Here is a 15,401-nt window from a genome sequence, read left to right as displayed (position 1 = left end):
TGTATAAGTTTATGAAACTAAAGCATCCCGTGAAAGTTCAGGTCTAATAAACAAGGCTATCACATCAGCCCGAAGACTATAAAAAGCTATTTATTTGTAATAAAAAGTTTGAAAACTATGTTATTAAATTTTTTTAAATCGAAAGAGTTTAAAGGTCTAATACTTTTACAGTACATCATTTAAGATATTAATTGGGTGTTTTTTTTTGCCAATTACTAAGTTTTTGCCTTATTATATGAACTGCTTTCTAGAATTAGCCACGAAATACCAAGTGGTTGGCAGTCGAAACTTATAAAAAAGTCAAATTAAAACAAAAAAAAAAAATAATCATCAACTTAAATTAATAAGTACAAAATCGGATTAATTTAGTGAAATATAATTTCAGGTAAGTTTAACATCAACTAATGTTACATAATTCTAACTTTTCATTTATTTTTCTGTCATACAATTAAAATTATCATAACATATAATGAGTAGTGCTTACTATTTTTATAAGGTTATTGTTGTTTGTACAAAAATTCAAATATCATATTATGACAGTAATAAAAGAAAACTTGAATAAAAGTAGCCAATATATATTATTTTTGTTGATTATCAAATTTAATTGATTTGTTCTAAAAATTTTTTTAATTCTTACTGTCTTAACTTGATTTAATTAAAAAATAATAAAGAAAATAATAAATGATAATTAATAAATTAATAATAATTAATTTTCCATACTAAAATACTATTATTTTTAAGCTGTTTTATCCAGTATGTTCAAGATAAAATAAAATTAGAAAATACTACGAAAGATTTAAACAATTCTTTTTTTTTTCTAAATTTAAAAACTTAAAAACAAACTTAACTTTAGGTTAGGGTTTACATTATGAATGCAAATTAGTGTAAAATTACGAAAAAGTTACAATATTGTTTTTAATAAATTTAACGTTTAATTTAATCGTAAAACAGTAAGCAAACCTTTTGTGATTAGTTTAACAAATAAATTTTAGACTTTGCACCTATTATTTATAAGTGAACGAAGAATTTATTAGCTCAAGGACATGTAAAGCACTTAATAAGTTTTTTTTCAATCAGTTTTGCTTTTTTAATAACATCATTAGTATAAAACAGAAAGTGTGTTTCTTAATATTTTCGCATAAAATTTTACTACTACTGTCGTTCATGAAGAAAAACTTGCGTTAGCTTCTAAAGCAGAAATCTATAAGTGATAACTAACTTGTTTAACACAGAAATTTACTGTTGATAAGAGCTTTAAATAAATAAAAAAATCATTTATCTATTTCTTACTGGATATTATAAACTTTTGTTTTATAGAACGAAAGTACTTTTTTTTTTTAACAAATTAAAACTTGTATATATATTTTTACAACCAAATGAGGCTAAAAAATAGTTGCTTACGTAATCAAACTATCAGAAAGTTTTATTATTAAAGTTATAATAAACATAATATTAAGGTCAAGTTTAATGACGCAAGTAGAAAAATATCGGAAGCTTTTAAACGTGAGAACTCAAAACGTTTTTAGTCATACGGTGGTAGTTGGTACTGGAAGTTAATTATTAAAAATTGGTGATTAATTTCGACACATTGTAGTACTTTGCACAAATACTTCTCCTGAATAAACATCAAAATTTCCATGGAAAAGTTTTTGTTTGTCAGTTTTTGTTTACTAAGTAGTGCTTTAAAACAAAAACTTTCAAAATGACGGTTTAAGTCGAAATGATTTATTGCACATATGGTAAATAGGCACGATTACAAAGTAAATAACGACATTTAAAACTTTTTTTTTGTCGAACTTAAACCTCTAAACTTTCTGAGTATTAACAATTGTTTGTTATCACAGTACTTTTATACTTTGTACGGAATACTTATTAAACTTATTTTTGCACTGAGAAGAAAAAAACGTTGCACCACTACAAATACAACAACTAAAAAAAACAAAACAAGTAAAACGGTTTACGCTCTAAAAAGCCATTTTCGCCCACCAAAAAACCCCCGCTCAAACAAAATCACAGCTGGGTGTTCTTGACGAAGGCCTGGTTGTCGTACGCCTTCTTCTTCTCCTTCTTCTCTTGGGGCTTCTCGCTCATGTTGGATGACGTCACCGATGATACGTCATCGTCCGACGAGTCGGAGTAGTCCCTTCGGAACTCGTTCTCGTCGACGTACTTGTACCTGGTGGCCAGCCACAGGAAGACGAGGGCGGCGAAGGCGATCAAACCCGCGAACAGGTAGTACTCGTCAGCCTGTGACGTCACAATTGTGATTTGTATGAGGAAAAATGTTTGTCGGATGGTTTATTAACTTTTACAACAAGTAGACGTACAAGCTTGTGTTATACATAGTCGGTTTAAAACGTTTATTACCAAGACAAATGTAAAATGTAACTATATTAAAAGATTTTACTTTAATATAACATTTAAATATACACTAGTAGACCCTTAGTTAAAAGATGATTGTAAAAACTAAAACTAAGTAGTAAAAACTACCTTGTACTAACTCAGACTGATAGTCAAGCATTTGATGCTTAAGTCTAGGACTTTTTAGCTGCGTTTATTTTACAATTGTACAAAATTTTATGTAAAAATACAAAAAAAATAGCATTTGTTAGCAAGCAAAAAGTACCTGGTTAGGAATGAGACTGAGTTCGGCCACAATCAGGACAATGATGTTTCCGATGGAGACGGTGAGAAGCCAGAAAGACTGCAGCACCGACTTCATGCTTTGTGGGGCCTGAAAAGTTGGGAATGAATATAATAAGTATTATATTGTACGTGTTGAATGTTTTAGGGGATTGCTTTTTGATTTTTTTTTAAGAAACAAAAGTTAATTTAAAACGGAATAACAGTTTAAGTTTGTTACTAAATTGAACAATGACTTATAAAGTTATAAATGTATATACTATTTAGGTTTAAAGTCTTGCAGTTTTAGGTGAATCAGTATTTATGTTTTAAAAACAGTTTTTAAATATATATTTCAGTTTTTATTTTTATTAACTAGAGTTTAGAATCAGACTTGATAATGAATTTAAATCATTATACATGCAATTAAAACAATACACAGTGTGTTTTCTTTATGTAAAGTATTTTAAAAAACTTACTTGTGAATAAGCAAATTCGAGACCGGTAACGCTCAGAAAAACTTCCCCTAAAGTGATAATGAAATACTGGGGCACCATCCAAAATATACTTATGTCATTTTCGTAAATGTCTTTGAAGTTTTCGTGATTCTATAAAAATTTGTAGTAATAAAAGTTTGATTAATAATAAAACAACTAAAGAAAAAATATCTTTTCTTTCGTACATAAACATTATGTTGGTTATCATAACTTTATAATTTTTCAACAAAAATAAACTATTTGCTAATAGTTTTCAGAATTGATTATAAGGCAACTTTCATAAAAACTATGTTTTGAAGATTAAAAATTTAAAAAGATTCAAACTTATTTTTTTACGATGGACACTACTCAAAATGCTTTTTTTTTTGGATCATGATTAATAAAACTTGAACTTTTTAACGCATTAGTTTCTTTTTTTAGATAAACAAAACTTAATATTAAAATATATATTTACATTTTTACTATATGACGTTACCTTTAACGCAACACTTATTGCACTTGAATAAAATTTTTACAAACCTCAGCAAATATTAAAACATCAACTAAGTTTTTAACACATAAACAAACTGTAGTTAAAAATCAAAACTAACTTCTCCGGGTGCCACTAGGTAAGTGTAGTCAGCACCGGTCAACGGATTTATTTCATCTGTATATTCATCACTTCCTGCTTTCACGTTCAGTGTGAACCTAATACAATAATTAAGTTACAGAAAAAAATACTTTAAATTGAAATAATAGTTTGAATTTATCTAAACAACTCTTAAGCTCTTATCTAAAGTAAATAAGCTGTTAGTGGTTTGGTTGAAATCGAAACACATGTACTTCATTTAAAAAAGCTATAGACTTTTTTTTGCTTATTTTAATATGTAAACTATACAAATAACTAGTTTTAACGTATACTTATCTTATTTAAAATATTAGCATTTTTTAAACAATGTTTTATGTAAATTTTCATTAAATCCTGAAGTTATAGAAAACTTGTATATTAGAGAAAAAGTTAGGTTGTTTTTCGTACTATTACATTTTAAGCCTTAATAGTTGGAGGATAAATACTATTATTGTTATTCGTCGAAACATATATTTAGATCATTTTTAACCAATTTTATTAAATATAATTATCATCTACATCAATTTTAATATAAGTAAAAATTTTAAGTTATAAAACACGTTTTGCGACTAAAAATTCAATATTTTTTGATTAAAAGTAAGATATAGGCTATAAAAGTTCTTGTTCATTGACTAAAAACAATCAACTAACGGTCCATCGGTTTGTTTGAGTTCTTCGAATTCGTACTTCATTCCCGGCATCAAATCCATTTTCACGTCATTCTTTCCTTTGATGACCATCGAAACTTCTATATTTTCGTTGTACGCATTCGCTACACTGAAAATAAATTAGTTTTTCTTTTAATTGAAGAATTTTTTGTGTTAGTTTTCATAAAATTATTTTTTCAATAATGAATTTATTTTAACTTTTTAAGTTCTTTCATATTCATGTTACGACTATGAATCTACAAAAGTTAAGAAGTTTGAGGTTAAACTTTGCCTGTAAATTTATAGATGCTTATTAATAGAAAAATCTTGTTACCTGAAAATTGCGTTTCCACTTTGCGACTTTTTCACATTACGTTCAACCTAAACAAAAAGTCTTCATAATTAAAAAATTGTTAGCACCATAAGTAAAAAAAAGTATAAACTAGTATACTTTTGAATACTTTGCAGAACTTTTCAAGTAAATATTTTTTTATTCTGGTAAACAGACTACTGTAAAGTTTAATTTATCATTTTACTATATACAACAGATTTAAAACACTAATTTACGACTAACTATTACGGTTATTATTTATTTCACGAAATGATATAGAAACTTAACGTGTTTTAAAAACTTAAAAAATATTTTTTTTTATAATAATAACTTGATCGACTTATTAAAAAGTAGTTTAAGTTGATTAAGACTAAAAAATAGTTTATACCTCATAAAAAACTACGTATAATCCTGTTACAGTTTATAGGAGTATTAGGATTTATTAACTTCAACCGTATTTTAGTGTTCAGTTATTAAACAAAATCTATAAAAGTCGGTCTTTAGTAAGTATAAAGTAGAAAACCACACCAGTTTTAAAAGACTTGTGTTTTTTTTAATTTAAATAAACTTTAAGTAATTATGTGTTACTTTCATCAAAACTAGCTTTCTAGCTATAAAATTTCATTCCAGTGTACCATAATAAGCGTTTTCATAACCGAACTTATAAATATGCGGAAAATACAAAATTAGGCGTATTTTTAAATGTTTCGACACTTGTAAATGACAACAAAATGCACGAAACTAGCAGCTAAAAGAAAAAAAATACTAGTTACCCTTTTGAAAAACTACACAGTGCTGTCATAAAATTGTAATAAAATAGCTTACCACTTTTCCTGCTATGCTGCTTCCGTCTCTATACATGACGGCATCGTATGCTTTCTCACCGAGCAAGTCGATTTCTGCTTCGAATGTTGTGTAGCCGGGGCACGACGCTTCTATTGTGTATCTTCCTTCATCTATCATATCTTCAGTGGTATTGGACGCCTATTTGTTTTATCTAAGTTTGTTTGCTGTAAATAACTGAAAAGTTAATTTGTCTATGGTGTTGATTGTAACCGACTTTAAATTTTTAAGCCAGTAAAGTCATAGACAGTTTTTATAATAAACTAAAAAGCAGCATTTCAAAACATAACATTTTGAAGACTTTACAGCCTGCTTGTCAAAACAGTTTAAAAAAATTAAGCTAACATAACAAAAAAATTGTTGAACCCAACTTTTTACTCAAACAGCTTTTGAAAAACAAATAGCTCACACGTGTAAGTTTACTATTAGCATGTTATAAAACCTCACACTTCAAAACTAGTGCAAGTGACAACTAACCTTCATGAACATGACCATGGGCATCTCAGTGTTCCAGTTGTAGATGCTTCCCCCCATTTTCAGGTTGCAATTAAGGTCGACTCCGTTCAGAACTCTCAACGTGGTTTCTCCCTTCCTCGGCGTCAGCGTCAGGTTTTCCTGAACGAAAATATTTGAATTGAGTTTTGTACTTGGAAAAAATGGCGCTGATCTTTTGAAGATGATGCGAATTTGATAGTTTTGAAAAAGACAAACGGCGTTGTTGTGAAAATAAGGTGGGTGTTAATCAGTTGTATGTTTTTCATATGAAAAAAGTCAATTTTGTTACGAACTCAGACATCTTTAAAATAAGAGAATGATCACTGCATTTTCTCAATAGACTATTGAGATCTATTAGCCAATCTTAATGATGTGTCAAACGTCTGATACGTTTGCCTTATACTGTTTTTAATTTTGTACATATATTATTAGTTCAAACTTAATGATTAAAACAACTGTAGCAATTTTTCAAAACAGTCTAGTATTTTGAATAACTTTTTCCCGTACAATTTTGCTTGTATCAAAATACCATAACTGCGCATTATTGCATATTCATTATGAAGTCTAAACTCTTTAAAAAAATCTTAGTTTTAGTGCGATAAAGCTTTCACATATTTATAAATACAAAAACTTACGTTGATCATTGTTTGTATGATGGCAGCCACGACAAAAGCTAAACCGGCCAGCCACATGCCAAGTCCCATTCTTTTCAGTGGTCTGTTAAAATGTTCTTATGAAGTTGCAAAATATGACTGTACAAAGTTTGAAATACGTACGTTTTGCAGGAAAACAGCTAAAAGTTTAAACGAAACAGACAAACTCGAAACCATCTAAGACAAAAACAAAATTTGAATATCACAAAAAAATTTTGAAAACAAATAAAAACATATTTACGAGAAGTTGATGTTTTTGGCGCGGAGCCACCGGTAGAGAGTGACTTCGAACAGGGGAATGAGCGCAATGATCATCAGAGGGTTGCAAAGTTGGATTTGATCGGGAAGGATCAACACGTCTCCCTGTTGGTAAATATTTGTTTTCTGACCTTTTAATTAGGATGTTAGTACGTCTTGATTCGTTTGACTTGATAAGAAAAGCGTTTTTTTCAGGTTATGATTTTCTAGCTAATCAATGAATAAACTATGCGCACGAACCCGCTGCATAAAATTTCAAATTATAATTTTGTTTTATATAACAATTAAGAAAATTCGAACATATAAGAGCTAAATAAGGTGAGTGAACACTTTTTGGTTGTTTTTTAAAAATGTATTTACTTCTTTAAAGTTAATGACACTAGTTCGTTAAAATAAAAAGTATTTTAGTCAAGTTAAGTCAATTTTTAATATTTGCCCAAAAAATAATATAGTGATAAAATGTTTCAGCTTATCCTGAAACGAAAAGCATTCACAGCTTTCTCAATTTTGTTTTAAGGAAACCAGCCAAACTGTGTTTAAAAACTCTCTTTAAGTACTTACATCCAGCTTATCATTTCAACAACAATTAAAACACTGCTCACTCACAATGACTCCGTTCATCCTGACGGCCTGCAGGGTCCACCTGGATCCCTGCTGGTCGAACAGAGACCAGAAGAGGGGGAGGGGGATGTAGATGACGAGCACGTTGAACACGTACTTGATGTCCCTGATGATCTGGTCCTGTCGAAAACGTTAGAGTAAACCCAAGCCGTAACTTTGTTCGATTTTGATAAAGATCGAAAAAAAGGAGGAGTTAAGAAACCATCAAGTTTTGTTGGTAATCAGTAGTTATCATAAACTTAAGCCAAAGCTAAAATCGTAGTCGAAACAGTAAAAAAGGGTTTTCGTAGAAATAACTGTTGATAAGATTGAATACAAAGAAGAATGAGTAAAACTTAATATCAAGCACATTAGTAAGGGATTTTAAGCAAAACTGAAGCTGAACTTTAATAGCCTTTACAAATTTTATTGCCGTTACGTTTTGTACTTATGCTATTTGGGATTTTTACTTAATTTAAGAAGAATTTAGCTTGTTGATTTTTTCTTACTCAAATCTTAACAACTTAAACAAGTTTTAGCAAAAAGTTAAAAATATCAAATTGTTAGATACAGGCCAGTTTTGATAAGAAACTTGCTAAGTTGAATTTTTTTAAATTTATGCTATTATCAACTTACTCTTTCTCTAGTACCATCCTCGGCATAATCGAGCCAATGCTCCTTATTTCTTTCTTTGGAAGGAACTTTTCCTCTCACTTTCAGTGCGTACTGATAAAAATACATGTATTCAAATTATCAAGGTTAGAAACTGTGAAAATATACAACAAGATGATTTTTAGGTATCTTGTTTTAGTATGATATGTTTTAAAAGTTAGCATTTTTGACTGTTTACAGCCGATTTTTTGTTTAACATATCAACATCAAATGCGTTTTTGTATTAACAAACCCCAATGACTCTTGACACTTCCACGAAAACGTTTCCTTCAGGCTCAACTCTCTTGTAGTAAGGCGTGCCAATAGCAAACAGCACTGTGCGAAGTAAATTGGTTGTAAACGTTACAGCAAGTTATTAAGATTAAATTGTTAGACGCCTTAGCAGCTCAGTAGCTTTTTAGTTGCAGGCAGTTGTTATACATTAAAATTTGTTTGATAGTTTTTGGTTACATTCAATTTAAAACAAAGATGAATAAGTTAAACCGAATAAGACAGATCAAAAAACATGTAATTGTTAAAACTTACAAATAGCAACAACCATCAGAGCTGTGGGAATACCGAATGCAAGGGCATAGCACTCATCACCGAAGCAAGAAACCTCGGCTGTAAAATGAAATGTTTAATCCTAAAAGTTGCGTTTCAGCTAATTTTAAAGTAAGACAAGAAAATAAGTACAGCACTGTATAAAATAAAAGTAGTTTGTACAGCTGTGATAAAGTTGTGCCAATTTAAAGAATATTTGTTTTTCAAAGGATGCTAGTAAAACGTTAAGTAAAAGTTGTTAGTTTGTTTTGGCATATTTTGGAATAAATAATGTTTGGTAAATACAAAAAAAAGTATAATAAAACAGTTTATGTTAAATAAAGCTACTTGTTCTAGAACTTAAGTTAAAAAATAAAAATGATTACAAAGAAATTTATCTGTAAATAAAGTCATCCTTATTTCGTAAAATGTGTTTAAGTGTTTAAGAATGTTTTTGAAAAATTTATTTCTTCTATATTTACTAAAATATGGTGGTTTTATAATTTAGGAACATTTTACAATGTACAAAAGTCATTACTGCTGAAAAAATGTTTTCTTTTTATACTACACTTTAGATTTTTTTATAATTTGCAGCTTGTAGCCTTGCATTTAAAAACATTTACAAGGTACTAATAACTGTTTTTTTAAGATTAGTTGGTTATATATAATACTATTATTACAATATATAACTTGTATTGTAACTTACATCTGATTAGAGGCGAAACAAAAGTGGAAACCAAACTTCCGGCGTTGATGGCAAAATAGAAGAGAGAAAAGAAACTTTTTCTATAGTCATCCTAAGAAAATAATTAAATTTCAAACGACTTACTATTACAAAACATGTCAAAACTAAACTTTAAAAATTTACTAAAACATAAATTAAATTTTAGTGCTTGAAAAAAGTTTAAAATCGGTAAAAAAATAAATTTTTTCAGGTGTTTTTTCACGAATATCTTACTATCAGGTAAAACTTTTCGAGCTTGTTTGAGCTCAAATATTTTAAGTTTTACAATTGAAACTATCACATTTTACTCAATTATATTTTACTTACCTGATCTTCAGAGAACTGATCACCACCGAACGCGGACACGCACGGTTTAATTCCTCCCGTTCCAAACGCAATTACAAACAACCCCACCGAGGCCAGCGCACTTTTTAAATTAATTTTCATTTTAAGTTCATTCATAGTTATTAACGTTTATATTTAGGACAAAGACTTACAAGCTAAACTATCTATTTTCAAAATGCTTAAAAAGTTAAAATAACTTGATTTTTACAGGTAAAGTTTAACAGGTATCATTTTTCGCTTCATTTTTCGAATCGACAAAAAAATAATGTATATCAATAGCAAAGTTTTAATAAAAATATTTTCCTTTACTCACGCGTGCACAACAAGATTGTCTCCTCCTATTGGTTTGATTGCACTCATCATGTTTATGCCTGAACCAATCGCGTACACGATAGACAGCCAGAATATAGTCCTGCCGAAATATATGACATTTATAAAGCAGTTACGTAAATTGTAATAGTTTCGAAAAGTGTTATTTGATGGGTTAACCAAACGGTTGTAAATAAGTGTTAAGTGTTGCTTATTGTTCTATTTGGTTAACATTTTATATAAGTACTGACGAGGTCTTTGACGGATACATAGTTTGCTAATTAAAGTCTTGAAAGAATAAACTATATCAGTTCTCCTCTAGAAGTTGAGATCTTTGTATTTGTTTTCAAAAAATCAAAACAAATAATATTGCTTATTAACTTTAAATCGTAGGCTAATCTTTCAATACTTTGCTGTTAAAAAGTTTTACAACAGCTTCAGAGCCTAATGTGTTGGTTAGGTTTTAATAAGTAGATCTTACAACAAACCAAATTTATTTGTTCAAAAAACTATAAAATCAGAATTCATTTAGAATTCTACTGTAATAAGAATTTTTTAAATGTTAACAAACGAAATATCTTCTTTCAAGTATTTGATTTTACGAGATGAAACAGTTTTTTTTCAATGACTTTTCAACCCTTTTTTTATTAATTTTCAAACTATAACAAACTATCCGATTCTTCAAGACTACCAGCATATTATCTCAGCGAAATTTTTAAAGATAGAAATTAGACTGTTTTCAACTAAAAAGCTTATAACCAATAAATAATAAAGTTTGTAATACTAGTAATACTTTATCTTAAATTCTACCATCTAAACAATAATTCTTTCATTAACAATTTTACTAACTGCGAATACGAAGACCCACAAATCATTTAAACAAAAGTCAACCGACCAGTATTTACCCCACGACGAATCGGCGATGATGGCGCCCAACAGCGGAAAGAGGTAGGCGAGGACGGTGAAGGCGTGGTAGACGGCGGTGGCGGTGTTCTCGTCCCAGCCAATCAGATCACTCGAAAGGTACAAGACGAGGACGGCTGTTTGAATTGAATAATTGAGAAAACAATTTAGTCGACAGTTACAGTAAAGCAGCTTTTAAAATATTTTTTTTCATTTTGCAGAAAAAATTGAAATGAATATTTTGCTATCAGAACGGTCTTGAAAAAAATTAGTAAGTTTGAACAACGATTAGTTTTTAAAGGATGTTGGTAAACTTTTAAACATAAATTGTTTAGGTATAGTTAAACACGATTGAAAAAATTAAAGTTTAATAAAATAAAGACTTAAAAAAATAGTTATTTTTATTGTTCAGTCAATAGCTATAGCAAACCAGCTATGGAAATAAATAAATCTATTGAAATTTGTACTATATATAGCAAAACAGTTGTGATAAAATTAGGTAAGCTCAAACACCATCACTTTTGAATGTTGAGAGGATGTTGGTAGAATACTTAATTCGGAGTTTTAATTTTTTTAGTTACACTTGAAAAATTAAAGTTTCGACAATACTGAATAATTAGAAAAATATTTTTTTTTTTAATAAACTCTTTGTTTTAGAACTGTTATGCTAAAAATAATTAGTATTGTTGTGATTTCATTCAAAGATTCATGTAAAAATAGTATTGCTGAGTGTTTTTTCACTGTTAAAGGTCTTCAGAAAACTTTGTTTAGATTAAACTATACACCAGTGACTATAAGAAAACTTTGACAAATACAAGTAGACATTTTTGAGCTGTACAGAGAAAAAAGCCATCAATCATCAACAAAGGTATTAAGTATTGTTCTATGTGTAACAAAATAACGTTTAAAACATTTATCCGGTGTTTGTTCAGACTGAACACTAAAAAAACTTTCAAACTGCTTTTTATTTACAATAACTGCGTAATTTTAAAACTGTTATCATATTTTTATTCTTAATCCATTCTTGATAATGTTTTTGTGGGTGAATTAAACATTACATTAAATTATTTGTGTTAAACAAAAGTCATTTGCAAAGTTTTTATTTCTGTTTCAAACAGACTTAAAATGTCAGTTTATTTACAAATATTTAGTTTAACTTAACAAACATTTCAAACGATTTTTTCAAGTTTTAAATATTAAACAATAAACAACCAAAGTTTAAAAGTTTTTTTTTTTACTTTAAGGTTATACTAAATAAGTACACCAAAACAAGTTTTTATTAAAGATGTTTAAATAATATATTTTGTTGTACACTAAAGGTTTAAAGAAATGTTTCAAGATGTTTAATTTACTCTTGAAAATTAGTATTTTAACTCAAAAAACCTTCAAAACTCAGTTTGTGAATAAAAACAACAAACAGTTAAAAAAAACAGCAGTATTTTATTTTAATTTACAGCTAAAACTTATTGTTTAGTTTTAAACCAACTTCTCATTCCATAGTACGAGTATCTTTCGCAAAACTCATTTCCCAGAATGAAGCCAACTTGCAGTGGAAACCCCTGCAAAACAAAAACAAAATAATTTCACGAAACAAAACCTCTATTGCTCAAACAAAACCTTTTTGCTCCTGCGCTTTCTGCTTTTATCACGCCTCGGCGTTTCAAGCAGCGGCCTGTCTTCCAAGTTTTCCAGCTGCATTTGAGCCGACCAAGAGTTTCATGAGAGTTTCATGATATGAAAACAAAACGCGCAAAAGTTTTTAAACGCTGAAACGTTGTGCAAGAGCGGAAAGAATGAAGTGCTGGCATAGCGCGTGGGCAATCTTGAAATCACTCAAGCGATAAGTCACGTGACATGCTTTGTTGCTAACGCGGTGCTTAGTGCTTTTCAGAAAAAGTGTTAAACGGTCGGCAGTAAAAGCTAGTGGTTTAGTGTTAAACAAGTCGGTCGCAATAATGTTTACAGGAAGAGTTTTGTTTGTTTATCAATACGTTTTGTAGCAAGTTTTGTTAAAGCTAGATTAAAAACATCAAGTTTTCTAAGTAAAATGTTAACAAAACCGCTTAAAAGCATCATGTCACGTTTTTAATTTTTACATACTATTTTTATTTTAAAGTATATATAGAAGCTAAATTGTAATACAAAATTTAAAATGTACTAAGACACATACTTATCTAAATTGTAAAGTATTTATGTTTATAGTAAATAAAGTTCTTAGTTTTTGTTAGGCAGCTTTTTTACCGGTTTTATATTTAACACTTGATCTTAATTAGTTATTTTATAAACTAAATTATTAAAAAATAAATAAAAATATGTACATAATTGCAATATAAAGCTATGGAATTAGCAAATAAAAGAAATTTCAAGTATTTAAAATTGTAATGCGGAAATAAGGGAAGGTAAAGAAAATTTGTTTCCTATTATTAAACTTTTTACTTTTATTAAGAGTTGTAGTTTATCTTTATATGTCAAAGTATTTTTACTTTTAACTTCTGTAAACTGTTTTTAATTTTTTTTTATAAACTTCATGTTGGAATTTAGGAGTTTATCTTTTGAATTTAGGATATATTTCGAAACAGTAGGACTAATTTATTTCTAAAAAGCAATTGTTTTTTCTATGCCTGTTGAAAACATCTGAACCTGGTCGTTAAGCGCATTTTTTTTGTTTAATCCACTGATTTTACTGTCGCGCTTTGTCAACTTTTGAAATATTTTAACCAACTAGGATATAGGCAAACATACTAAGTCTTGTATGTTTTAAACTGTCTTTTTCTTAAACGTTGTACGACCGTACGACTCTTTTTTGTTAGATATACAAAGTTACAATACTTAAAAAAAGTGTTTATTTCAATATCGTTTTTCTTCTTTGGTCAAAACGTAAGAATAAAACTTTTTATGAAAGTCAGTTAGTGCAATAAGCTCTTAGTTTGCTGTGAGTTTTTTACTAATTAAATATTACATTTAGTCTTAGACAATTAGTGTTCGTAAAAAATAAAAGAACGGTCTTACCTCTTTTTTCTTTTTGCCTGTTAAATAAATCAATTTGTTAAATCTTTGCTTTTTCAAATAAAATATTTAGACAACTCTTTATTAACTGAAGCTTTAAAAACATATAAGATCAAGAAGTAAAGTTTACTTTATCTAGAAATTATAGTATCATAGTATTATCTATTTAAATTAAGCTTTCAAAATACTAAATAAATGCTTCTAATAAATAAAAGCAAAACTAGGGTAAAACTTCAGGTAAGCTTTGAGTAATTTTAAATATATTCATAAAAAAGTATTATTGTATGACCTTAAACAATGGATTACTATCAAAGTATTTCTTATTAAAGTTCACTGATAATATCAAACGAAAGCTAACTTAAATTGTGAAAATTAAAACTACGGTAAACGTTAAACTTAAGTTCTTAGTTATTTTTTTATATAAATTAAATCCAATATAGAAAAATTTAAAGATAAGTAGCTTTTTTAACGGTCGTAAAGAGTAAAATAACTTATTTATGTAAAAATTAAAAATTAAAGCTTACTTTCTATATCCATACTTTCCATACTTCTCTTTTCGACCGAAGAGTTGTCTGTTTATTTGGTTCAGAGTTTTAGAAATTAACCTTAATATTAAAAACAGTAACTAACCATCTTCTTTTTTGCCCATTTTGAAGCTTTATTGAGCAATTTTTAAAAAACTACTCAAGTTTAAAGTTCTGTAAAAAATATTCTTTAAAGACTATCAAATAAAATACATAATGATAAACCTTAGTTTCATAAGTTTGTTATACAATTCTTATTTCAAAATCTTTAAGAGCAGTAATTTATGTTTTAATAAAATACTTACATATTTGTAACTTATTTGATAACTTATTTGATAACTTATTTTTTAATTATTTAACTTGGAAAAGCATAAGAAAGTTAGTAGAAAAAGTCTCAACACAAAATTATCTTTCATGACGACTTAAATGCATTGTTAGATAAATACTAAACTCGACACTATCTAATTTTAAAGCTCAAATCTACTAGTCTTTAATTAATTTAACTAAAGTACCATCTAAAACCACATTTAATTTTTTTTTTAATACTGTCAAACGAACTGATCAAATAAACTTTTGTGCATGACCAAAGTATTTTATGTACTGGTATTTCAACGTTTAATAACATCAGTTAATTATTAAACTTTTGTTTGATTTTTGATGCACTGACTTTTATCAAAAACTTCGTTTACTTTTATTATTTATCTTTTAATTGCTTTCGAATTAATTGTTTCACGTGTTTGTAAATAACATTGATGTAATTATAGTACTTTGACAGGACATATTACTTCAAGAATATTTATTACATGTTTTTTTCTTAAAATTAAGTCGTTATTCTAATAGTCC

The 15,401-nt window shown here is 28.3% G+C and overlaps 1 protein-coding gene across 1 annotated transcript; it reads right to left on the bottom strand.

Annotated features, from left to right (window-relative positions):
* Nucleotides 1–1,395: 1,395 nt before the first annotated feature.
* On the bottom strand, nucleotides 1,396–12,799 carry LOC145829931 (solute carrier family 15 member 1-like). Its single transcript, XM_082937818.1, has 20 exons — nucleotides 12,646–12,799; nucleotides 12,515–12,587; nucleotides 11,021–11,165; nucleotides 10,130–10,228; nucleotides 9,799–9,898; nucleotides 9,454–9,544; nucleotides 8,751–8,828; nucleotides 8,458–8,540; nucleotides 8,190–8,279; nucleotides 7,560–7,694; nucleotides 6,937–7,058; nucleotides 6,678–6,759; nucleotides 6,025–6,162; nucleotides 5,530–5,688; nucleotides 4,708–4,754; nucleotides 4,378–4,503; nucleotides 3,710–3,806; nucleotides 3,102–3,230; nucleotides 2,627–2,734; nucleotides 1,396–2,247 (listed from the first exon to the last, which is right to left on the bottom strand). Exons 1-20 carry the CDS (start codon nucleotides 12,724–12,726, stop codon nucleotides 2,011–2,013), a joined length of 2,220 nt encoding a protein of 739 aa, XP_082793944.1. The 5' UTR covers nucleotides 12,727–12,799; the 3' UTR covers nucleotides 1,396–2,010.
* Between the last annotated feature and the right edge of the window lie 2,602 nt (nucleotides 12,800–15,401).

Source organism: Thalia democratica, chromosome 2, assembly GCF_965202585.1.
Source record: "Thalia democratica chromosome 2, ktThaDemo2.hap1.1, whole genome shotgun sequence".
Classification (NCBI taxonomy): Eukaryota; Metazoa; Chordata; class Thaliacea; order Salpida; family Salpidae; genus Thalia; species Thalia democratica.
Note: the sequence above shows the minus strand (reverse complement) of the source record. Positions and strands in the feature narration are given on the sequence as shown.